Here is a 26972-nt window from a genome sequence, read left to right on the forward strand (position 1 = left end):
AGTCTCATTTTTTTTCTCATTTTCCATTTTAAAAATGGTGGCTCAGTATCTAATTTCAAAATTATCATGTCCAAAGTTATGCTTTTTCCAATTACTACAGTATTTCTGCAACCCAAGGTGCAGCTATTAACGTCTACCTTTCAAACTCTATGGAACATTACCCCTATGAAATGTTTAGTAGAAGATGGTAAGTTGAGCCCCATGCAGAGAAGCAGAAGTGAAGCCCTGTTTTGGCATTCAGTTCTGGCAAACACTACTGAAAGAGGACTACAGTGAGCATGCACATAAGAGCATAGTGTGGCAGGTACATGTGGTGAGGTACTGGCTAGTATCAAAGCCAGATTTACACAAACATATACACACCAGCCCAACTTGCACAGAACTCCACGTAGCACAGATATACCCCCTTACAAAGATCTCCCCCTAGCACAGAAGATCACCATCCCTTACACCTGGGGTGCCAGCTACTGGAAACTGCAGGGAAACTCCTATCCTGTTGTACAGTGATTTTCAAGCCCTCAGACAGTGTCCTATTGTCCACAGCGGACCCTCCTCACCTTTTTCTCTATAGTGTGTTACCACTGCATATTCCTTTCCTCCTCAGCGCTGATGCAGCTAAGCTACTATGTACTTCCTTGACCGGGTGGTCATCTGATCATCAGATCTGTCCATTAGAAGTCAAGGCACCCCCCCCCCCCCCCCTATACCCTCCCCCCACAGTGAGGCATGCCTCCATTGGCTGTTTATCTCTGTGTTTAGTGGCTGCTTCATGGCCCAGCTTCAGGCAGCATCTGACTAGCAGAGGTGAGGCTGAGCTCCTGCTGCCTCATATCTTGTCTCTCCCTGTATTTCCAGCGAGTGCTGCAATTATGGTGAGATTTGCCTGAAAAAATCCCAGAATAATACAAAGCTTATATTTATAAATTACAAATATCTTCTTAGTATTAACCTAATCATATTTATAAACAATGAAATTTGAAAGGGGAGGCTCTGGGGGTTGGGGGAAATAGGTATATGTAGTATAGTGGAGGTAAGGGTTAGCCTGCGGGGAGGGTAATGTTTAGGCACGGAAGGATAGGCTGCAGGTGGGGAGGATTGGGTTTCGGCACCACAGGAAGGGTTAGGATGTAGGGGAGGGGAGGGGGGGGGGGGGAGAAGGGAGGGATTATGGTTAGTCGGAGGGTTAGGGTTAAAATACTCATCTTACAGGCGTCAGGATTTTGCGCGTGGGGATGCTGCTGTTGGTTTTCTTACTGCGTCCATCCCAAGCGCCGGGATCCTTATACCATCCCCTCTGTAGCACATGTACCGGCATCATTGGTTTCCTGTAACTACTATGAGCCAATGCACCCATTTATTTTTTTAAATATTCTGAGCAAATTTATTAATGTTTCAGAAGTGGAGGTGGCATCCATTAAACTTGAATGCAGGATCTGTTCAAGGTGTCCAAGTTTCAATAACTTTTACGTACAGAAAAACTGTTCTAATAAATGAGTTAATTGTATAACGTTCCAGAGATTCTGCAATACTTTGTACATTATTAAACTAAAGTGACCATGAGTTTCCACAATAGAACGGAAATATTTTATGATGACTGGGGCATAATAATTCACTGAGTAATTAAAATATATACAGCCTTTGTCAGACCCAATTTGGAACTACAGCTACAGGACAAAAACATTTCAAAATCTGCTTGCAGAGGTGCAGCTTACACAGCAGTTTTGAGAAGTGGTAGTAACAAGGAAGCAGACACCACAATGTTTTAATATGTTCCCATAAGACAAGACATCGCTGAGAGAAAAAACATCCCACAAAAAAACACTTGCATGACGGAGACTGTAATCACTCACACAAAAAGGTTAGTAATTTTTATTTCAATAAATAGATGGTAGATAGACTGATATCGGCTATACGCAAGAGGTCACAGTCAGAGATAGATGCACACTAAAATTGTATATGCTTAAATCATGGAAAACGGCACATCATTTTCTTTATTTGTTATCTTATTCAATGTAGATCTAGTATGCTTATACTAATATGGTTTATGTAAAAAGATATAGCCAATAAAAAAAACAGACAGACTGACTTTTAGGGGGGTATTTTTAAAAGCTTGGAGAGAAATAAAATTGTGAGAGATAAAGTACCAACTAATCAACTACTAACTGTCAATTTTCAAACACAAGTCTGTAAAATATAAGATAGAAGTTGATGGGATGGTACTTTATCTCACAGTTTTATCTGTTTCCTGGCTTATATATATATATATATATATATACACACATATATATATACACACATATATATATATACACACATATATATATATATATACACACATATATATATATACACACATATATATATACACACATATATATATACACACATATATATATACACACATATATATATACACACATATATATATATATATATATATACACACACATATATATATATATACACACACACACACACACACACACACACACACATACACACAGGTTGAGTATCCCATATCCGAAATGCTTGGGACCAGGAGTAATTTGGATATCGTATTTTTCCGTATTTTGGAATAATTGCATACCATAATGAGATATCATGGAGATGGGACATAAGTCTAAGCAGAGAATGCATTTATGTTTCATATACACCTTATACACACAGCCTGAAGGTTATTTAAGCCAATAGTTTTAATAACTTTGTGCATTAAACAAAGTTTCTGTACATAGAATTCATTTATGTTTCATATACACCTTATATACACAGTCTGAAGGTCATTTAATACAATATTTTTAATAATTTCTTGTATTAAACAAAGTTTGTGTACATTGAGCCATCAGAAAACAAAGGTTTCACTCCCACTCAAAAAATTTTGTATTTCAAAATATTTGGAGGATACGGGATACTCAACGTACGTGTGTGTGTGTGTGTGTGTGTGTGTGTGTGTGTGTGTGTATATATATATATATATATATATATATATATATATAATGTTTACAACATCTGTTGAGGGTCAGTAATGGAAACAAAAGCACAATTCAGTTACTCTGATCTGTTGCAAATTATTTATCACAATCCATTGTACATATTGTATGTTTGAGATCTGAAGTATTAATATGTCAAACTAGGTCTGAGTTTGAAAATCTTCAAATACATATCTTATACTAAGTGCCAATTTGCTTAATGGGAATATATAATATATTTTAAAGAAGAATACAGTTGTAATTCATCAAACCATGTTCATCCAATCATAATTCTGCATATATAAGTATACGTTAACCATAAAGCCCAATGTACCAACTATCACAAAAGCCAAAATGCCATTAATAATATCTGAAAACTAGACTTTCACCATTTGTTAACTTTTAAAGTAAAATTGCCCTTTAATAAGAAATGCATGCAATAAACATTCCCCTGTCACCCAAACACTCATCCCCTTTGTTTCTTAATAAATCAAATTATCACTATAGTGTACAATGCAACTGGAAGTTATTTTGCACCCACATTAATTTGATAGATATTCCATTAAAATATTAAAATCCAATTTGAATTAACTGTATAAAAAAAGAAAAAAGAAAAACAGAAATAAAAAGTAAAAAAAAAATGATTTTCATTTAATCATCATGTCGATTTGTGGAGTTCCCCACCAATGTGTCACGCACCCGAACACCTCCGGGTGTAGGCCCCACTCTCCTGGGTGGAGGTCGCGTCTGCTGAGGAAATCTGCTTCCCAGTTGCCACAGCGTGTCTTTCAGCCCAGAGGAGAATCCGTGTTACCTCTGACATTGCTGCTCTGCTCTTCATTCCGCTCTGTCGGTTTATGTATGTTACCGCCGTCACATTGTCCGACTAAACCTGGACCGCCTGATCTTGAAGATGTGCTGCCTGTAGAAGGGCGTTGTATATGGCCCTTACTTCTAGAATGTTGATTGGAAGAATGGTTTCCTGACTTGACCATTTTCCTTGGAAGTGCTCCCCAACCTCTGAGGCTTGTGTCTGTGGTTAAGAGAATCCAAATTTGAAACCCGAACCTCCAGCCCTCGGTCAGGTGAGAAATCTGGAACCACCACAGAAGAGATATCCTGGCTTTCAGCGACAGACAAATCCTCTGGTGCATCTGGAGATGCGATCCAGACCATCTGTCCAACAGGTCCAGCTGGAAGGGTTTGGGGTGAAACCTTCCGTCTTGCAGTGCCTCGTAAGCGGCTACCATCTTTCCCAGAAGGCGAATGCAAATATGCACAGATATCCGGGTTGGTTTGAGAACATCCCACACCATCGACTGGATCACCACTGCCTTCTCCAATGGAAGGAATACCTTCTGTACTTCCATATCCAGTATCATCGCCAGGAACGGAAGCTTCCGTGTTGGTTCCAGGTGAGATTTCGGTAGGTTCAAAATCCACCCGTGATTCTGGAGAAGTTGAGTTGAGAGGGCAATGCTGTCCAACAACCGCTCCATGGGTGGTGCTTTGATCAGCAGATCGTCCAGGTACGGAATTACGTTCACTCCCTGTTTACGGTTGAGGAATATCATCTCCGCCCATTACCTTGGTGAACACCCTCGGAGCCGTGGAGAGGCCAAAAGGTAGAGCCTGGAACTGGTAATGACAGTCCTGTAAGGCAAACCTGAGATAAGCCTGATGAAGCGGCCAAATTGGGATATGAAGGTAGGCATCCTTGATATCCACAGACACCAAGAATTCCCCTTCCTCCGGACGAGATCACCACTCTCAGAGACTCCATCTTGAATTTTAACACCTGTAAATATGGGTTCAATTACTTGGTTTAAAATGGGTCTCAGGGAACCGTCCGGTTTAGGTACCACAAACAGGTTGGAATAATACCCTCTGTTCCACAGCTGAGGTAGAACTGGAACAATGACCAAGTACATCAGTTTTTGAATTGCATCCTGAAAATTTATACTTGCCTCCTGAGAAGCTGGTAAGCCTGACTTGAAGAATCTGTGAGGTGGGGAGTCCTGAAACTCCAGTCTGTATCCCTGGGCGATGAGCTTTTTGAAGCAGGGATCCTGGCATGATGCCGCCAATACGTGAACGAACTCTTTTAACCGGACTCCCACCTGCCCGTCTTCCAGGCAGAGAGATCCAACATCATGCTGAAGGCTTTGAGGAAGCAGAACCGGAGTTCTGTCATGTGAACCTGCAGTTGCTTGTTTTCTGGGTTTTACCTCTATTGCCTTTGAAGGCTGTAGAAGAACCATTGGATTTATTTTCAAATTTTGCTGTCCAAAAGAACTGCAGAGTCTGAGCAGAATAGGCCATCCTAGCTGGGGGGGGGCTGCGGAAGGAAGATATGTAGACTTACCAGCCATAGCTTTGGATATCCACGTATCCAGTTTGTCACCAAGCAGGGCCTCGTCTGTGAAAGGTAGGCTATCCACCCCCTTTCTGGAATCCGCATCAGCCGTCCATTGACGTAGCCACAGGCCCCTGTGTGCAGACATGCCATGTCCGTGGTGCATGCATTGAGCAATCTGATTTATTTTATGGCTTCCACCATAAAATTTGCAGAGTCGTGTATATAAGGGGTCATTCCGAGTTGATCGCTCGCTAGCTAGTTTTAGCAGCCATGCAAACGCTATGCTGACTCCCACTGGGAGTGTATATTAGCTTAGCAGAAGTACGAACGCATGTACAGCCGAGCTCTGCAAAAACAGTTTGTGCAGTTTCCAAGTAGCTCTGAACCTACTCGGCGCTTGCGATCACTTCAACCTATTCGTGTCCGGATTTGACGTCATACACCCGCCCAGTGAACGCCAAGCCACGCCTGCGTTTTTTCAGACATGCCTGCGTTTTGGTAAACACTCCCTGAAAACGGTCAGTTGACTCCCAGAAACACCCCCTTACTGTCAATCTTCCTGCGGCCGTCAGTGCGACTGAAAATGTTGCTAGAACCTGTGCAAAACCACAAAGGACTTTGTACCCGTACTTCGCACGTGCGCATTGCAGTGCATACCTATGCGCAGAAATGCTGATTTTTAGCCTGATCGCTGCGCTACGAACAACGGCAGCTAGCGATCAACTCGGAATGACCCCCATAGTGCATTCTGCAATGGCCCTAGTGATCCAAGCACAAGCTATAGTGGGTCTCTGGGCCATCCCTGCAGCTGTGGATACAGACTTGAGAGTGATCTCAATCTTGCTGTCAGCCGCATCCTTTAAGGAGGTTGGCCCCGGGATCGGTGAGACTATCATACGAGACAATCTAGCTATCGATGCGTCAACAATCGGTGGGTTTTACTATTGTTTCCTATCGTCCTGAGGAAAAAGGGAAGGATGTCAGTAACCTTTTAGGGATCTGAAACTTCTTGTCAGGATTAATCCAAGTTTCTTCATATAGGGAATTTAATTCCATAGATGAAGGGAAAGTAGCAGAGGATTTCATTTTTACATTAAAACGAGTTTTATGGTAAGAACTTACCCTTGTTAAAACTCTTTCTGCGAGGTACACTGGGCTCCACAAGTCTGGACAATGGGGTGTAGAGTAGGATCTTGATCCGAGGCACCAACAGGCTCAAAGCTTTGATTGTTCCCAGAATGCACAGCGCCGCCTCCTCTATAACCCAGCCTCCCAGCACAGGAGCTCAGTTTAGTTAACCAGCCCAATGAAGTAGCAGGAAAAGAGACGACAACGGTTAAAAGCAACATACACCACACTCTCACGACAATAGAAGTGTCAGCGGCTAATGCCTTATCAACCCAAAGAAGCTAAGTGCGTCAGGGTGGGCGCCTTGTGGAGCCCAGTGTACCTCGCAAAAAGAGTTTTAACAAGGGTAAGTTCTTACCATAAAACTAATTTTCTGCTGCGGGGTACACTGGGCTCCACTAGTCTGGACAATGGGTAAATGTCCTAAAGCAGTTCCTTATGGGAGGGGACGCACTGTAGCGGGCACAAGAACCCGGCGTCCAAAGGAAGCATCCTGGGAAGCGGCAGTATCGAAGGCATAGAACCTCATAAACGTGTTCCCGGAGGACCACGTAGCCGCTTTGCACAATTGGTCAAGGGTCGCACCACATTGGGCAACCCAAGAAGGTCCAACAGACCGAGTAGAATGGGCCGTAATGTGAACAGGAGCTGACAGACCAGCCTTCACATTTGCATGCGCAATCACCATTCTAATCCACCTGGCCAGGGTCTGCTTGTGAGCAGGCCAGCCACGTTTGTGAAATCCAAAACAAAACAAAGAGAATCAGACTTTCAAATAGAAGCAGTTCTCTTCACATAGTTACGGAGAGCCCGTACCACATCCAAAGACGGCTCTTTGGGAGACAAATCAGGAGAAACAAAAGCTGGAACCACAATCTCATGATTAAGGTGGAACGAAGAAACCACCTTAGGTAAATATCCGGGACGAGTCCTAAGAACCGCCCGGTCAAGGTGAAAAATCAGATATGGGGAACTAAAAGACAAGGCACCCAAATCCGACACTCTTCTAGCAGAGGCAATAGCCAGCAAGAACACCACCTTAAGGGAAAGCCACTTAAGGTCAGCTTGAACCAAGAGGTTCAAATGGAGGCTCCTGCAACGCCTCCAAAACCACCGACAAGTCCCAAGGAGCCATAGGCGGGACATAGAGAGGTTGGATACGCAACACACCCTGAGTGAAAGTATGAACATCAGGTAAAGTCGCAATTTTTCTATGAAACCACACCGACAAGGCAGAAATAGGAACCTTGAGGGAGGCCAGACGCAGGCCTAAATCTGGGCCCTCCTGTAGAAAAGCCAAAAGTTTGGCTGTACTAAACTTGGAAGCGTCATAATCGTTAGATGCGCACCAAACAAAGTAGGAATGCCAGACCCGATGGTAAATCCAAGTAGAGGCCGGTTTCCGGGCCCGCAACATAGTTTTAATGACCTGCAGAAAAACCCTTAGCTCTTAAGATGGAAGCTTCAAGAGCCACGCCGTCAAAGACAGCCGGGCTAGGTCCTGGTAGACACAGGGGCCCTGAACGAGGAGGTCTGGGTGTTGTGGAAGTAGAAGTGGACGCTCTGACGATGGGCCTTGCACGTCTGAGAACCAGTGCCGTCTGGGCCACGCCGGAGCTATGAGAAGCAGAATTCCTTTTTCTTGCTTGAACTTCCGAAGTACCCTGGGCAGGAGTGACACCGGAGGGAACACGTACGGCAGCCGAAACCTCCACGGCACTGCCAGCGAATCCACGAATGCTGCTTGAGGATCCCTTGTCCTTGCTCCGAAGACCGGAACCTTGTGATTGTGTCGAAACGCCATCAGATCCACATCTGGAAGACCCCACCATTCCACGAGGAGTTGAAACACTTCTGGATGGAGGCCCCACTCGCCGGCATGCACGTCCTGACGACTGAGAAAGTCCGCTTCCCAATTCAGGACTCCCGGAATGAATATTGCCGATATTGCCGGTAGATGGCGTTCTGCCCAACGTAGAATCCGTGAGGCTTCCTTCATTGCCAAACGGCTTCGAGTGCCGCCTTGATGATTTATGTAAGCCACTGTGGTGGCGTTGTCCGACTGTACTTGAACAGGACGGTTCTGAATAAATGCTGGGCTAGGTTCAACGCATTGAAGACCGCCCACAATTCCAGAATGTTGATCGAGAGGAGAGATTCCTCCTTGATCCACTAACCCTGCAAGGAGTGTTGCTCCAGCACCGCGCCCCAACCTCAGGTATTGTTGATGTGACACTGCTATAGGAATATGCAGGTAAGCATCCTGTATGTCCATGGAGACCATGTAGTCCCCAGGTTCCAAGGCCAGAATTATAGAGCGAAGGGTTTCCATACGGAACTTGGAAACCTTCACAAATTTATTCAGTGCCTTGAGGTTGAGAATGGGCCGGGAGGACCCATTCGGCTTCGGGACTAGAAACAGCGGAGAATAGTACCCCCGGCCCCTCTGAGCAAGAGGCACCTGTACTACGACTCCTGTATCCAGGAGGGTCTGTAAGACCGAATGCAGAGTGTTTGCCTTTGTCTGGTCCGACGGGACGTCTGTCTGGCAAAATCGATGAGGGGGTCGGTTTTTGAAGGCTATGGCGTAACCTCGAGTGACGACTTCCCGTACCCAGGCATCTGAAGTGGTCTTCAACCATTCCTGGGTATACCCTAGAAGCCGGCCCCCCACCCTGGGATCCCCCAGGGGGAGGCCCGCCCCGTCATGCGGCAGGCTTATCGGTCTTGACTGCTGGCTGACGGGCAGCCCAGGCTCTTTTGGGCTTCGGCTTGCCAGGTTTGGAAGTGCGGGCCTGCTTATGGTACGCCTAACCTTTTGCTTTACCTGAAGGACGAAAGGACGTGCCTCTGGCCTTCGACACAGAAGGCGCTGTATTAGGCAGACAGGCAGTTTTGGCAGTAGCCAAGTCAGCCACTATCTTATTTAAGTCCTCCCCAAACAGAATATCCCCCTTGAAAGGGAGTACCTCCAGGGTTTTTCTAGAGTCCAGTTCCACAGACCAGGATCTCCGCCACAATATCCTGCGAGCCAGGACTGACGTAGTAGAGGCCTTGGCTGCTAGGATACCGGCATCAGAAGCCGGCTCTTTAATATAACGAGAAGCAGTGACAATATATGACAAGCATTGTCTAGCATGGTCAGAGGAGATTTCAGCCTCTAACTCCAAGGCCCATGCTTCAATAGCCTCTGCCGCCCATGTAGCTGCAATAGTGGGCCTTTGTGCAGCACCCGTGAGGGTGTAAATCGCTTTTAGACAACCCTCGACGCGTTTATCCGTAAGCTCTTTTAGAGACGTGATGGTAGTGACAGGTAGAGCTGAGGAAACCACCATCCTAGCCACATGCGAGTCTACTGGAGGAGGCGTTTCCCAATTCTTAGACCGCTCTGGCGCGAGGGGATAGCGAGCCAGCATCTTCTTTTGAGGCACAAACTTCGTACCCGGGCTTTGCCAGGGCTCCTGACGTATATCCACTAGGTGGTCAGAGTGAGGTAAAACTTGTTTAATCGCCTTCTGACGCTTGAACCTATCTGGTTTCTTAGCAACAGATGGCTCGGGATCATCCGTAATCTGCAGAATTAACTTAATAGCCTCCAAAAGATCAGGAACATCCACATGTGAACTACCCTCCCCATCAGCCGTATCTGAGTCAGAACCTGTGGGGTCAGTGTATGTGCTGTCTTCATCAGATGAGGTGTCAGTGACAGCAGTGGATTGTGAGGAGAGGAGCGCTCGCTTAGAGGACCTCTTGGACTAAGGCGAGTGTTGGTCAGACTTTTTAGTAGTTAGGGACTGGTTCAACTTCTTTAATTGAGCAGATAAATTGTCCACCCACGGCGGGTTAGCTGCAGGGACCACATACGTTGTACTGGCATTTGCCTCATAAAAAGCTTTTCTTAGGGCTGCCTGGAGCAGCCCCTCTGTTAAGTGCCTGCTTACTGCAGCACCAACTGACAAACTGAGCTCCTGTGCTGGGAGGCGGGGTTATAGAGGAGGCGGCGCTGTGCATTCTGGTAACAGTCAAAGCTTTGAGCCTGTTGGTGCCTCGGATCAAGATCCTACTCTACACTCCATTGTCCAGACTTGTGGAGCCCAGTGTACCCCGCAGCAGAAAAATAAGAATTTACTTACCGATAATTCTATTTCTCGTAGTCCGTAGTGGATGCTGGGGACTCCGTAAGGACCATGGGGAATAGCGGCTCCGCAGGAGACTGGGCACATCTAAAGAAAGCTTTAGGACTATCTGGTGTGCACTGGCTCCTCCCCCTATGACCCTCCTCCAAGCCTCAGTTAGGATACTGTGCCCGGACGAGCGTACACAATAAGGAAGGATCTTGAATCCCGGGTAAGACTCATACCAGCCACACCAATCACACCGTACAACTTGTGATCTGAACCCAGTTAACAGCATGATAACAGAGGAGCCTCTAGAAAAGATGGCTCACTACAGCAATAACCCGATTTTTTTGGTAACAATAACTATGTACCAGTATTGCAGACAATCCGCACTTGGGATGGGCGCCCAGCATCCACTACGGACTACGAGAAATAGAATTATCGGTAAGTAAATTCTTATTTTCTCTAACGTCCTAAGTGGATGCTGGGGACTCCGTAAGGACCATGGGGATTATACCAAAGCTCCCAAACGGGCGGGAGAGTGCAAATTAGTGATGAGCGGATTCGGTTTTACTCGGTTCTCAAAACAGCATCTTATTGGCTCTCGGATGTCACGTGTTTTGGATAGCCAATAAGATGCCGTTTTGAGAACCGAGTAAAACCGAGTAAAACCGAACCTCGCTCATCACTAGTGCAAATGACTCTGCAGCACCAAATGAGAGAACTCCAGGTCCTCCTCAGCCAGGGTATCAATTTTGTAGAATTTTACAAACGTATTTGCTCCTGACCAAGTAGCTGCTCGGCAAAGTTGTAAAGCCGAGACCCCTCGGGCAGCCGCCCAAGATGAGCCCACCTTCCTTGTGTAGTGGGCATTTACAGATTTTTGGCTGTGGCAGGCCTGCCACAGAATGTGCAAGCTGAATTGTACTACAAATCCAACGAGCAATAGTCTGTTTAGAAGCAGGAGCACCCAGCTTGTTGGGTGCATACAGGATAAACAGCGAGTCAGTTTTCCTGACTCCAGCCGTCCTGGAAACATATATTTTCAGGGCCCTGATAACGTCTAGCAACTTGGAGTCCTCCAAGTCCCTAGAAGCCGCAGGCACCACAATAGGTTGGTTCAGGTGAAACGCTGAAACCACCTTAGGGAGAAACTGAGGACGAGTCCTCAATTCCGCCCTGTCCGAATGGAAAATCAGATAAGGGCTTTTACAGGATAAAGCCGCCAATTCTGACACGCGCCTGGCCCAGGCCAGGGCCAACAGCATGACCACTTTCCATGTGAGATATTTTAACTCCACAGATTTAAGTGGTTCAAACCAATGTGACTTTTGGAACCCAAAAACTACATTGAGATCCCAAAGTGCCACTGGAGGCACAAAAGGAGGCTGTATATGCAGTACCCCTTTTACAAACGTCTGAACTTCAGGGACTGAAGCTAGTTCTTTTTGGAAGAAAATTGACAGGGCCGAAATTTGAACCTTAATGGACCCCAATTTCAGGCCCATAGACACTCCTGTTTGCAGGAAATATAGGAATCGACCCAGTTGAATTTCCTCCGTCGGGCCTTACTGGCCTCGCACCACGCAACATATTTTCGCCAAATGCGGTGATAATGTTTTGCGGTTACATCCTTCCTGGCTTTGATCAGGATAGGGATGACTTCATCCGGAATGCCTTTTTTCCTTCAGGATCCGGCGTTCAACCGCCATGCCGTCAAACGCAGCCGCGGTAAGTCTTGGAACAGACAGGGTCCTTGCTGGAGCAGGTCCCTTCTTAGAGGTAGAGGCCACGGATCCTCCGTGAGCATCTCTTGAAGTTCCAGTTACCAAGTCCTTCTTGGCCAATCCGGAGCCACGAATATAGTGCTTACTCCTCTCCATCTTATCAATCTCAGTACCTTGGGTATGAGATGCAGAGGAGGGAACACATACACTGACTGGTACACCCACTGTGTTACCAGAGCGTCTACAGCTATTGCCTGAGGGTCCCTTGACCTGGCGCAATACCTGTCGAGTTTTTCCCAACGGTTTATAATCATGTGGAAGACTTCTGGGTGAAGTCCCCACTCTCCCGGGTGGAGGTCGTGCTGAGGAAGTCTGCTTCCCAGTTGTCCACTCACGGAATGAATACTGCTGACAGTGCTATCACATGATTTTCCGCCCAGCGAAGAATCCTTGCAGCTTCTGCCATTGCCCTCCTGCTTCTTGTGCCACCCTGTCTGTTTACGTGGGTGACTGCCGTGATGTTGTCCGACTGGATCAACACCGGCTGACCTTGAAGCAGAGGTCTTGCTAAGCTTAGAGCATTGTAAATGGCCCTTAGCTTCAGGATATTTATGTGAAGTGATGTCTCCAGGCTTGACCATAAGTCCTGGATATTCCTTCCCTGTGTGACTGCTCCCCAGCCTCGCAGGCTGGCATCCGTGGTCACCAGGACCCAGTCCTGAATGCCGAATCTGCGGCCCTCTAGAAGATGAGCACTTAGCAACCACCACAGGAGGGACACCCTTGTCCTTGGTGACAGGGTTATCCGCTGATGCATCTGAAGATGCGACCCGGACCATTTGTCCAGCAGGTCCCACTGGAAAGTTCTTGCGTGGAATCTGCCGAATGGGATTGCTTCGTAGGAAGCCACCATTTTACCCAGAACCCTTGTGCATTGATGCACTGAGACTTGGCTCGGTTTTAGGAGGTTCCTGGCTAGCTCGGATAACTCCCTGGCTTTCTCCTCCGGGAGAAACACCTTTTTCTGGACTGTGTCCAGGATCATCCCTAGGAACAGAAGACAAGTCGTCGGAAGCAGCTGCGATTTTGGAATATTGAGAATCCAATCGTGCTGCCGCAACACTACCTGAGATAGTGCTACACCGACCTCCAACTGTTCCCTGGATCTTACCCTTATCAGGGAATCGTCCAAGTAAGGGATAACTAAAATTCCCTTCCTTCGAAGGAATATCATCATTTCGGCCATTACCTTGGTAAAGACCCGGGGTGCCGTGGACCATCCATACGGCAGCGTCTGAACTGATAGTGACAGTTCTGTACCATAAACCTGAGGTACCCTTGATGAGAAGGGTAAATTTTGACATGAAGGTAAGCATCCTTGATGTCCCGAGACATCATGTAGTCCCCTTCTTCCAGGTTCGCAATCACTGCTCTGAGTGACTCAATCTTGAATTTGAACCTCTGTATGTAAGTGTTCAAAGATTTTAGATTTAGAATCGGTCTCACCGAGCCGTCCGGCTTCGGTACCACAACAGTGTGGAATAATACCCCGTTCCCTGTTGCAGGAGGGGTACCTTGATTATCACCTGCTGGGAATACAGCTTGTGAATGGCTTCCAAAACTGTCTCCCTGTCAGAAGGAGACATCGGTAAAGCCGACTTTAGGAAACGGCGAGGGGGAGACGTCTCGAATTCTAATTTGTACCCCTGAGATATCACCTGAAGGATCCAGGGGTCTACTTGCGAGTGAGCCCACTGCGCGCTGAAATTCATTGAGACGGGCCCCCCACCGTGCCTGATTCTGCTTGTAAAGCCCCAGCGTCATACTGAGGGCTTGGCAGAGGCGGGAGAGGGTTTCTGGTTCCTGGGAACTGGCTGATTTCTGCAGCCTTTTTCCTCTCCCTCTGTCACGGGGCAGAAATGAGGAACCTTTTGCCCGCTTGTCCACGAAAAGACTGCGCCTGATAATACGGCGTCTTCTCATGTTGAGAGGCGACCTGGGGTACAAACGTGGATTTCCCAGCTGTTGCCGTGGCCACCAGGTCTGAAAGACCGACCCCAAATAACTCCTCCCTTTAATAAGGCAATACTTCCAAATGCCGTTTGGAATACGCATCACCTGACCACTGACGTGTCCATAACCTTCTACTGGTAGAAATGGACAACGCACTTAGACTTGATGCCAGTCGGCAAATATTCCGCTGTGCATCACGCATATATAGAAATGCATCTTTTAAATGCTCTATAGGCAAAAATATACTGTCCCTATCTAGGGTATCAATATTTTTAGTCAGGGAATCCGACCACGCCAACCCAGCACTGCACATCCAGGCTGAGGCGATTGCTGGTCGCAGTATAACACCAGTATGTGTGTAAATACATTTTAGGATACACTCCTGCTTTCTATCAGCAGGATCCTTAAGGGCGGCCATCTCAGGAGAGGGTAGAGCCCTTACAAGCGTGTGAGCGCTTTATCCACCCTAGGGGGTGTTTCCCAACGCACCCTAACCTCTGGCGGGAAAGGATATAATGCCAATAACATTTTAGAAATTATCAGTTGTTATCGGGGGAAAACCACACATCATCACACACCTCATTTAATTTCTCAGATTCAGGAAAACTACAGGTAGTTTTTCCTCACCGAACATAATACCCCTTTTTGGTGGTACTCGTATTATCAGAAATGTGTAAAACATTTTTCATTGCCTCAATCATGTAACGTGTGGCCCTACTGGAAGTCACATTTGTCTCTTCACCGTCGATACTGGAGTCAGTATCCGTGTCGGCGTCTATATCTGCCATCTGAGGTAACGGGCGCTTTAGAGCCCCTGACGGCCTATGAGACGTCTGGACAGGCCCAAGCTGAGTAGCCGGCTGTCTCATGTCAACCACTGTCTTTTATACAGAGCTGACACTGTCACGTAATTCCTTCCAACAGTTCATCCACTCAGGTGTCGACCCCCTAGGGGGTGACATCACTATTACAGGCAATCTGCTCCGTCTCCACATCATTTTTCTCCTCATACATGTCGACACAAACGTACCGACATACAGCACACACACAGGGAATGCTCTGATAGAGGACAGGACCCCACTAGCCCTTTGGGGAGACAGAGGGAGAGTTTGCCAGCACACACCAGAGCGCTATATATATACAGGGATAACCTTATATAAGTGTTTTTCCCCTTATAGCTGCTGTATCTTTAATACTGCGCGTAATTAGTGCCCCCCTCTCTTTTTTAACCCTTTCTGTAGTGTAGTGACTGCAGGGGAGAGAGAGGGAGCTTCCCTCCAACGGAGCTGTGAGGGAAAATGGCGCCAGTGTGCTGAGGAGATAGGCTCCGCCCCCTTATCGGCGGCCTTATCTCCCGTTTTTCTATGTATTCTGGCAGGGGTTAAATGCATCCATATAGCCCAGGAGCTATATGTGATGCATTTATTGCCATCCAAGGTGTTTTTTATTGCGTCTCAGGGCGCGCCCCCCCCCCCCCCCCCCCCCCCAGCGCCCTGCACCCACAGTGACCGGAGTGTGAAGTGTGCTGAGAGCAATGGCGCACAGCTGCAGTGCTGTGCGCTACCTTGTTGAAGACAGGACGTCTTCTGCCGCCGATTTTCCGGACCTCTTCTGCCTTCTGGCTCTGTAAGGGGGCCGGCGGCGCGGCTCTGAGACCCATCCAGGCTGGGCCTGTGATCGTCCCTCTGGAGCTAATGTCCAGTAGCCTAAGAAGCCCAATCCACTCTGCACGCAGGTGAGTTCGCTTCTTCTCCCCTTAGTCCCTCGATGCAGTGAGCCTGTTGCCAGCAGGTCTCACTGAAAATAAAAAACCTAAACTAAAACTTTCACTAAGAAGCTCAGGAGAGCCCCTAGTGTGCACCCTTCTCGTTCGGGCACAAAGATCTAACTGAGGCTTGGAGGAGGGTCATAGGGGGAGGAGTCAGTGCACACCAGATAGTCCTAAAGCTTTCTTTAGATGTGCCCAGTCTCCTGCGGAGCCGCTATCCCCATGGTCCTTACGGAGTCCCCAGCATCCACTTAGGACGTTAGAGAAATAAGATTTCTCCTCATCCTCTGTCGCTTTGTCAGGAATGTGCAGGAAATCTCTAATAGCTTCTATCAGGGCCTGTATACCCTGTGACAAAGCAGCACCCCTCCGCCCCCTCCCAAGTCCCCCTCACCAAAGTCTGATACATCATCATCAGTATCAGTCTGCAGGATTTGGGCCAGTGTACGCTTTTGTGGACAAATGGCAGGGGTCTGAGACGCCGGAATGGCCACTGAATCTCTATTCATCAGGTCATCTACCGACTGTCTTAAGTATTGCGTCTACTTCTCATTTTGGGATAATTTATGGGAAATATTCGAGATCATCCCTTTCAATGTATATAACAATACAGGTTCAGATCCACTAGCCTGAGAATGCTTATTATCCTGAGTACACTCCAGTAAGAAAAACACTCTGCGTGCATGAGAGACACTCCTTTGACATAGCAAAATGTGAAAGAACCCACACACACAGGACAATAGGTTAAAAGCAAAGTTAGCCCACACAGAGCCCCCTAGGGAGATACAGTAGCCACACCACGCCTCTATAGTTAATTTCCAAGTTTAGCTGGGTCGCAAACTAAGCACCCTTAATAGGGGCTTAGTATACTATTATTGCTCCCCCCCTTGCTATGAGCCCCTGGTACCGCTGAGGTGATCTGGAGTCTTTGTGGAGGAGCAGCGCTTTCCTGCCAGCGTGTGTACAGCTGCAGAGGGAAAATGGCGTTGGTGAGCCCCGCCCCCTTAATGGCACGCCATCTTCCCGTTTTTATATACTGGCTGAGGTAATATTTCTGCTCTACAGTGGGTTAAAACCCCTGTAAGATGTACTGCCAGTGTGGGTATTAATAGTTATGGCTTCAGCTCACCCCTTACAGCGGACCACGCAGCAACCTGAATGTTTCTGAAGCCTGGAGCCGGAGCCTGCTCGTCAGCGCTGCGCTCCTACCCTTGTGCCGCCATTACAACCAGCGACCCGCTACCCGGGACGCCAGCCACCTACTCACCACTCTTCTTACTTCTGGCTCTGTTAAGGGAGGCAGCATGCTGCGGGTCTGTACACTCGCCGTAGTGGGGCTTGCGAATAGGACCCTCAGGAGCTCCGTGTCCTGTCAGCAGAGAACGGGACCATTAACCCAAAGGAGGTTGGGCCGTTCCCCCCCTAAGTCTCACAAAGCAGGCAGTCTGGTGCCAACTTAAAACAAAAAAATAGAAAATAAATGCAGAAAACTCTTCAGGAGCTTCTCAAACGTGACCGGTTCCTCCGGGCACATTTTCTAAACGGAGTGTGGTAGGAGGGGCATAGAGGGAGGAGCCAGTGCACACTATTGATTTCTTAAAGTGCCCAAGGCTCCTAGTGGACCCATCTATACCCCATGGTACTAATGTGGACCCCAGTATCCTCTAGGACGCAAGAGAAATAAAAAATCAGTTTGCCGTACAAGCGCTGCCTGGTCAAACTGTAAGTGCATGTTATTGTGGACACACCTAGGAGCAACATCAGCTAAGTCTCAAAGCATTAGGCTATAAAAGCTCATACAACAGGACCACGTTGTCTGCAATACTCACTACAGAGTTACAAACTGGCTGCAGAAACATTATCAGTACAAGAACTGATTGTTGGGAGCAGGGCCATTTGTAAGGGCGGGCGAGCCTTGCAAGATAGGCCCATCAAAAAAAAAAAAATATATATTTTCCGTATTTGGTGTGGGAGTTTATACCCTAAGCCCATCAAACCAGTTTGAGATAAACTGGAACACAGACATTAGAGCCAGCCCTCATCTCCCAAGAGCATTACCACCCTCAGCAATGCTCTTGTGGCAAAATGGATGCAAATTCCCTCAGCCATGTTCCAAAATCTAGTGTACACCTAAAAGATTTATCTATCCAATTTGTCTGGTAAGAACAAACATATGGTCAACCGTTTGCTACCAAAAACTGGTCATTCAGACAAAATTGTTACAAATATATTTTATGTCACAAATTTATCAGAATAATTGTTTTCCAGCGTTTGGGAACAAAATGTTTGTCATTTGCTCCCATACATTATCAGACTTTTGTTCCAATCCAGAGATGGACAGATAAATCTTTAGGTGCGTACCCAGCTTAAAGCCTTCCTAGAAGAGTGGATTCCATCAAAGACCTGGGCATTAACAGCTAGGGTTTGAAAACTTTGCCCAAGCAGGCGAAGAAACATTATCATAATTGAAAAAAAAAAAAAAATACAAGAAAGGGACAACAATACAGGCTGTGCAAACCCTGTCTAGTGCAAAATATCACAATCCTTTGTCTATGAATGTGTTCAGGCTTTTGCGGCCTCACTATTATTTCTACAGTCCTAGGGGGGTATTCAGTTAGTACTATTTTTATGCCATGGCATTGTTCGTTATTTTTTTAAGGGCGAATGGGGATTCGCTCTATGCAATAGCAAGGACGTTTTTTCGTCTAGGCGAAGCAGTTGGGAGGAGTGAAAAACACGTGGATTGGCAAATCCACATTTTCGCACCTGCGCCGGTGAAAACTCAGGCCATTTTCAATGATTTGGAGGCATTTCACGCCAATGCCTATACATTAAAAAAAAAAAAAAAAAATGGTTGAAAAATGGCCCGCAACTGAATATTCATTAGGTTAATTCAATAGCTCCAAAATTGCCATAGCTAACTGAATCCCCTCCCCCCCGAGGGCGAAATGGCCTAATCCAAAACAGCTGTAAATGGCTCAGCCCAGAAGCCCACTTTTGGCAAGACAATTTAAGTCAGGGTGAACCTATCCCAGACGCAGACTGTTTCTCAGGGCTTTTCCAAAATATAATGCTGAAGCTTCACAAACACTAGCTCTGCAAGAACCATAATTCTTAGCACCAACCACAATTTTAAATGCAATTCATCCAGTCAGACAGATTCCATTGATGCCTGAACTTCTAAAATGCCAGCTAGACTGGGCTACAGTAATTAGATGGCTTTCCTTGAGATTCTGGAAAAATTATCTCTCCTCTAACAGAATAAATGTTAAACACTAAACCTTTTACATGCTCTACCTTCTGAATATTAACAATCTTCCTTAGAAAAGGCTGGGAATGATGATCAGGTTGGCCTAGTAATGGCTATAACGTGCTAGGACTTCTCTTTGGAGTTTGGGTTAGGTGACTTCCGGAAACAGTAAGGCTAAGCTTATGGACAAAAGGGACATTATTAAGAAGATACAACTCACCAAGTAAGGAGCACATAAACTTGACACATTACATGGTGGAAAGTCAACACTTAAGGTACAACTCAGATAAGCATTAAGACTTGTGGTTAAAACTGACAAAACAAAAACTTCCACAAGGTGTACACATGGGAACAAAAACTGAAAAACTACCATCTTTGGGTAGTGTGCCCTGTAAGAAAAGGGGGTGACTGGATCATATGACCTTTATTAATGCTACCAGGAAACCCAATTTCATCACAAATCACTGGGACCATTCACCAATAACTGTATTGAGACATTGTCTTGAGGATGGTCTCTATCAAACACTGGGGTTGATGTTTGATAGAAGGCATAAGGAAGTGAAAAACCAGTGTTAAGTGCAAGGTGATAATGCACTAGCCAATCAGCTCCTGTTAATTTATATATGGGAGCTGATTGGCTGGTGTGTTTATCACCTTGCATTCATCACTGGTTTATCACTTCCTTATGCCTTCTCCAGGTTAATACATCAGCCACAATGTGCCTCTTAGTAGATAAAAAAAAAACCAAGGTATAATTTATGTGGGTACTGGATTAATAATAATAATAGATATTGATGTTGGAATGTGACCAACTTTAAAAAAGCAGCAAAAAAAAAAAGGCTTAGCAGCAAACTGCTAAACTTCAGCTGTCAAATTGTTACATTTGGGACAATTTGTACGTAAAATATTGCATTGCTCTAAGCTCTTGTAGCTGGTGTCTGATTTAAAGCATGTTTTCAAGGTTTCATGCATAATACAAACCAGTATTTATAGTGAAGGCGTGGTATTCATGTGACCGGAGGTCGGGAGACAGACGGTCACATGACCTCCACCAATAGCCCGGCCCTCACTATCCCGATGGTCGTCATGCCAACCAACAGGGACTACTTCCGCTCGTGGGTGTCCACGACACCCATAGAGTGGGAATAGAAACAGTGGCGACCGCAGGTTGCCACCGAACCTGCAGCGTGCCGAGCGCAGCAAGCCCGCAAGGGGCTTGCTGCACTCGCCCCTCCCCACCGGGATCCCGGCGTCGGTATGCTGCCGGGATTCCAGCGTCGGTATGCTGACCGGCAGTCTCCTGAACGCCGGTCAGGCATACTACACCCATAATGAAGACCAGTGTGAGACAAAGAAAAGAAAATTTTCCGCTTACTTCTATTCCCTATTATCCCCTCCATGCTACCTGGCCTTTGTGCTGCACACTAGGCTGGTATTATACGGCAGAAGCTGTCCTCTTTACGCAGCAGGGAAGAAACCCGATAAGGTTTACCTAGTGGACTGGTTTCTAGATGTGTGCAACTACTAAGATCAGTTAAAGAAAAGTGAGAAGTGGGATCTTAAAAATGTAAAAAGGAAATAAAAAGGAGAACCAAGCATATATGCAAGTAACTAAAAAAGTCAAGAGCGCAGTTAAACAGGACAAACTATGTTGTGCTAAACCTGGAGAAGGAATAAATTGTATATTATTCCCATTATACAGTATTATGCATATTGTCTAGTCATTAAATTGTATATTATTCCCATTATGCAGTATAATGCATATTGTCTAGAAATTTAAAGTAATATTTTATGAAAATATTGACTGTTTGCAGTGTTTGGATACATTTCTTGATAGAGGTTATATGCTTGGAGCAGTTAGTGGAGAACACAGAAAAATCAAAAGAACCATTATTATTTACTATTTTTAATGCATGTTATGTTAAATGGGCCTTATGCTTGGTCACTCTAACACACAATTTGAGATTTGATTGGTCTCAGTTTTCACAATCTGCATTCTCTTTCAGGCATTGACTGAGGGCTGAGGCTTGGTAGAATGGGTGTGGAGTCGCAGAGAAATTACAGTAAGGGCATGGTGTGGGTGTGTATTCGCAGTGTGAGACTACAATGCCCAAAGACTCAATCGCAGTCTCCTGGAGCGGCCTGAGTTGCGTGTGCTCTTACACTGGTGTAAGTGTAAAGTTCATAATGATGACTGTGTTATGAAATGCAAAAGATAAAAAAAAACGCCCATTTACGTGAAACCCCTAAGGGCCGGAATCAATTAGCAGCAATAATTAACCGCTGACTAATACAGTGGGCTGAGGCTATTCAATTACAACCTGCGGGACCATGCAGGATTTTTAAATTGGAAAATGCTCCCTGCCCCTTTAGCGGCACCCTGTTAAAACAGCCTGCCCGCTGCCATGCAGCTGTCGCCGCGAGCATGTGAATGGCATCTGTTTACATTAAAGGCAGAGCTTGGGGGAAGCCAGACAGCAAGCCCCCATCAGTGACGCCATTGCTGCGGCACGCCCCCATTTTCTTCACTCCCATTTAAACTGCCCAGGAGCTATTCAACTGATTGCACAACCAGCCCTTTTCTCGCATAATAATGTGCAGGATTCGGTATCCCCACCCCCACGCAAAAAAGGGTCTTGGACCTGGCAGGAAGGCCACATTTACTGCAATTAGGGGGTAATTCTGAGTTGACCGCAACAGCAAGTTTGTTAGCAATTGGGCAAAACCATGTGCACTGTAGGGAGGGCAAATATAGCATTTGCAGAGAGTTAGATTTGGGTGGGTTATTAAATTTCTGTGCAGGGTAAATACTGGCTGCTTTATTTTTACACTGCAATTTAGATTTCAGTTTGAACACGCCCCACCCAAATCGAACTCTCTCTGCACATGTTATATCTGCTTACCCTGCAGTGCACATGGTTTTGCCCAACTGCTAACAAATTTGCTGCTGCGATCAACTCAGAATTAGGCCATAAGTCTCCAGGCAGACTCCAGTTACGGCACATCCGCCTGTTGCGACTAGCTCCAAAGCCCTACTTTACACAAATATTTACCTGCACCTCTGGTGGCTGCAAGCAGAAATCTGCGATAAGTATAGCCGTGGGGCTGGTTGCACAAACAATTTAACAGCTTCTGAGCCTTTTAGAAAGGAGCTACAATCAAATTTCTGCCTAAGTGGCTACAGAATTGGTGAGACTTGATATTTCAAACAACCAGGGAAGGCATGTGTCCTTTAACGGAACACATAAGATGTACCGGCTGTTGGCTTGCAGGCTGATAGGATGCCGGCAGCAAACGCAAGTCCCCTGGCAGGCATGTTGTGCTTGCAATGCATCGGGCCCGGTGGCAAGCTTTGTTCGTCACAGGTTATATTCCCACTCAGGTGGTGGCGTGGACCCACCACCCGAGTGGGAATACAGGGCAGAAACAGAAATTACATATAGGTGTCAGCAACAATATTTCTCAGGTGTATATAGGCACACAGGTCTGAGATGTATTCAGCTCTGGATAATATGGACAATTTAAAAGTTAATATTGTTTAACAAGGAGGGCAAGTCAATTGCAGTATAACAAAAATACTTTTGCAACACACATAAAACAAATTAACATTTCAAAAAAATATTTCCCTCACTTTTAGGGGTAGATTCAATTGTTCTGTTCGCCCCTGCTGGGCATCTTTATGAACTGGCGTCAAACAGAGCAATTCAATTGTTGCTCCGATCACATGCCCATTATTATAATGCACCTGACCGCTCCGGAGTTACCTAAACAAAATAGCTAAACCCATCTAAAGATCTAGATTGGGTGTATAAAGTCCTTTTTTGAGGGGCACAAACTGCGGGCTTTTCACACTTTCTTTTATCGTACCTTTGCATGTTGTGAGACAAAAAAAAAAAAGTCTGCCACAGCTAATAGTCGTCTAATCGAAGCAACAATTCAATTGCTCTGATAGACGTCAATTTATATAGACACCCAATCGGGGATGCACAGAACATTTAAATCGCCCCCTAAAAGTGTAGACATGACTGGAGTGCAGCTTTACTGCAATCTCATTCAATCATTAAGTTAAATGAAATAACACTTGGGGAAAGAACAACAAATTAACATTTGGTTGTATTTGCAGGTGGAATAAATGGATACCACAGTCAATCCTTGCTTTACAAATTTTGAGCATCACAATGAGCTAATGGATAATGTCACCATGCTTTTAAATAACTGTACTTCAACAGACAATTCCTCAAAGTGCTTAATGGATGAAGACTCACTAAGTACTGCTTTAGCGGTTTTCTATTCTTTAATTTTTATTGTGGGACTAGTAGGTAATGTTTTTGCTCTGTATGTTTTTCTGTTCATTCACGTCAAAAGAAACTCTGTACAAATATATCTTTTAAATGCAGCCATAGCTGATCTCCTATTGATTTTTTGCCTTCCATTTAGAATAATGTATCATCTCACACAAGAGTGGAAACTGGGAATTGTTTTCTGCAAAGTTGTTGGCAACTTATTTTACATGAACATGTACATAAGTATTGTACTTTTGGGCCTCATAAGTATGGACCGTTATGTTAAAGTAAAGAAGTCTCAGCGACAACGCAGTGTGCCCAGGAGGAAATGCAGCATCCGGATCTGCTGCTGCTTATGGGCCTCAGCCGGTTTTTCTGGGTTGTTTCTGATCACTACACAGTCAATTAAAGACCAATCAAATCCAAAACAATGTTTTCACTATACAGACCGGAAAGATGCAATCTGGCAAGCAGCGTTTAATTATTTTGTCGTATTGGTTTTTTGGATTGTGTTATTTTTGTTGATCATATCCTATGTGAAAATAGGGAAAAACCTTCGCAAGATCTCCAGGGAGCGGGCTTATTTACCAAATTCTGGGAAGTATAACAGTACAGCATACAAGTCATTTTTTGTGCTCTTCATCGTCTCTGTGTGCTTTGTGCCTTATCACACATTCAGGATTGCATATATTGCAACACAGCTACAAAAGATCTCTTGCTATTGGATGGATAGAGTTCACAAAACAAATGAAATCACACTGGTGTTTTCTGCTTTTAATAGTTGTTTGGACCCTGTAATGTACTTCTTATTGTCTAGTAGCATCCGTAAAACTGTGTTTCGACTGCTCTGCAGAGGTAGTCAGGATGCAGGCAGGAGTGAAAGTAACACATCAGATCTTCATCTAGGACACACCCTACCTGACAGTGTCCATGTTTATTCTATAAATGCCACTCCACTAAATCAAAAAAGAAATATTACAGAAAGCGTAAATGTATAGAAAACATTACTAAAATAAAAAGAAATTAAAACAGGTCAATACACTAAAGTGGCCCCATACACCTGCAACAGACTGTCGCAAATCAGTGATCCCCAGATACCAGGGATGTTAGATTTCATGGATTTGCACATCAAAATCAAAAGATGATCATGATTAGTAAATCTATAATATTTTTTTTACATGGAGAATTTTGCCGATACTGTGACGGATCAGCGATCATCGATTGCTGCCGGTCACATTTCCAACCAGCTGATCGGATTTAAGTCAAGGCTGCACAATTTCAAATACATCAATAGACAGGTTTGCGCAAAACACACATTTTCTGCATTTAAATGGAGATATTACAATCAGTCTAATGGGCATATATATTAATATTATTTTTACTAAAATAATGTGAAGTGTTTCACACCATTTTCACATAAAATTTTGTGAAAAACTCATCCAAACCCTTGAACTGACTTTTTTCTTTTCTTTCAGTAATCAGATTGCATGTCCGATACTTTTAATTGGAAATGGAATGTGGCCAAATTTGCGAAAAAAATAAGTGAATACTGGAGGTAGCCCTTTAATAATAATATCCCAAAACAGTGTTATACACAGTCCCCTCCAGTTACCGACCCCATTCTCAGCTCTGAGAGGCAGTTTTGTTTTTTAACAATTACCTACAGCCACCGATGATGGGTATCCCGGTGTGTTCCTCCGTGGATCTGATCGCCAACTTCCTGCACTGTGACCCTGGTCATCTGATGTCTGTTGTAAACTGGCCTCTCAGTTTACAGCAGTCCTCAGAAAACAGGGTCACAGAACTGGAAGCCGGCGATCACATGACCAGATGCACGGAGGAGTGCACCGGGACACTAATCACTGGCTAAATGAAAGAGGTGGCACCCAATGGCAGTGGTGTTGGCGGCAGCACATGTGCAGCACATATAGTACTTGGGGCATTTTTTGTGAAAAATACCCCAAGAAGGCTACGGAGCGCATTCACAGAGACAGTGCTTTCTCGCAAGCACTGTCCCTGAATGCAATAATAATTGATACATCCCTACAATGTATTCAATTTTCGCATTGCGGATTGTGACGATTTTATCACATTAGATCTGTATCTGAGATGTGCCCCTTCGTATGATACAGCCAAGACTTGGTGCAAGGGGTGGGGGGGAGGGGTGGCTATGTTCTCTCAAGACTAGCTGCTGCCAGGGTTCCCAAACACCTTTTCCTTCACCTTCACTGTCTTCCCTTCCATTTACCCATTCCTTCCTTCCCTGTACTTCCATTTACAGTTTACAGTATATATTGCTATTCTGTGTGGGACTTATTCCCCTAAGTAAAAATACTCAACAGTTCTTTCATTATGTAGTATGATGTATATGGTGTTCCCTTGCCATTTCCTATTGTCTCTGAGCCCCCTTCCCACCATGGAGAGATCTTTGGATCCTGTTGGCTGGTCACGAGGTACACGGCACAGTGGATAGCTATAAATTGTGCAGCTTCTTTATTACTTGGTTGTGAACTGTTAAGTGTCATTTTCCAGTTCATTGTTTTTTTGTTCGTTGTTACGGTCTTGAATACATCAATTTAATGAAATGTTAAGTTACAAAAACTTTTATGCTTTCAAAACATGATAAAGATTGTAGCTCCTTTAAAGGACAACACTGCATGTGCTATTTTGATATACATTCCAACTAATCAATTTTTCTTTTTAATTCAGAACTATAGCACTTTCCAGCAAAGGAACTAGAGCTTGACATCACAAGACCCTTTGCAACACATTATATATATATATATATATATATATATATATACATATACACATATACATATACATATATATACATATATACATATATATATATATATATATATATATATATATATATATATATGAGACAGCAGAGACCTAGGCGCCTTAGTACAGACGTGCAAAAACATGAAATGATTTAGAGTCACTCCTCATCCCTTATATGAGTGGCAGCTCCTAATACAAAGTTTGTGTTTGGTGTACACATAAACAATGGTAGTAAATAGAGAATACAAGCGCCCACGAGTGTGACAACTTATTATAACAGAAGGAATATTCAGGTGTGTGTTTTTATGGCCCAAGACACTTATCTGGTTAATAGAACTTCCAACGAGTATCCGTCATTTGGAATATCACATGTAAGAGAAAAACACAACGAACATAGTGTGTACCGTTCTCAGACTTACAGCATGTCATTTGCAATAAAGGGCATAATTAGGGAACAAGCTTATTCCCAATAACAGATATTCGGTAGCCCAAACATTAAAAGGTTAAAAATACGTAAGTTTTATATAAAAGACATACAATGGCTGAAAAACGCACGTACAAGATTTTAAACCA

The 26972-nt window shown here is 45.0% G+C and overlaps 2 protein-coding genes across 15 annotated transcripts in view; one reads left to right on the forward strand and one right to left on the reverse strand.

Annotated features, from left to right (window-relative positions):
- The window catches only part of CASK (calcium/calmodulin dependent serine protein kinase), an 887710-nt gene that overhangs the window by 493112 nt on the left and 367626 nt on the right, over nucleotides 1-26972 (reverse strand). The window lies entirely within an intron of this gene.
- On the forward strand, nucleotides 1603-25756 carry GPR34 (G protein-coupled receptor 34). 2 transcript variants are annotated; one of them, XM_063955621.1, is made up of 3 exons: nucleotides 1603-1858; nucleotides 21336-21498; nucleotides 23453-25756. In XM_063955621.1, exon 3 carries the CDS (start codon nucleotides 23462-23464, stop codon nucleotides 24608-24610), a length of 1149 nt encoding a protein of 382 aa, XP_063811691.1. In that variant the 5' UTR covers nucleotides 1603-1858; nucleotides 21336-21498; nucleotides 23453-23461; the 3' UTR covers nucleotides 24611-25756. The 2 variants fall into 2 exon arrangements, with proteins under 2 accessions (XP_063811691.1, XP_063811692.1); XM_063955622.1 differs by having other exon boundaries at nucleotides 21336-21392.

This window comes from Pseudophryne corroboree, chromosome 2 (assembly GCF_028390025.1).
Source record: "Pseudophryne corroboree isolate aPseCor3 chromosome 2, aPseCor3.hap2, whole genome shotgun sequence".
NCBI lineage: Eukaryota > Metazoa > Chordata > Amphibia > Anura > Myobatrachidae > Pseudophryne > Pseudophryne corroboree.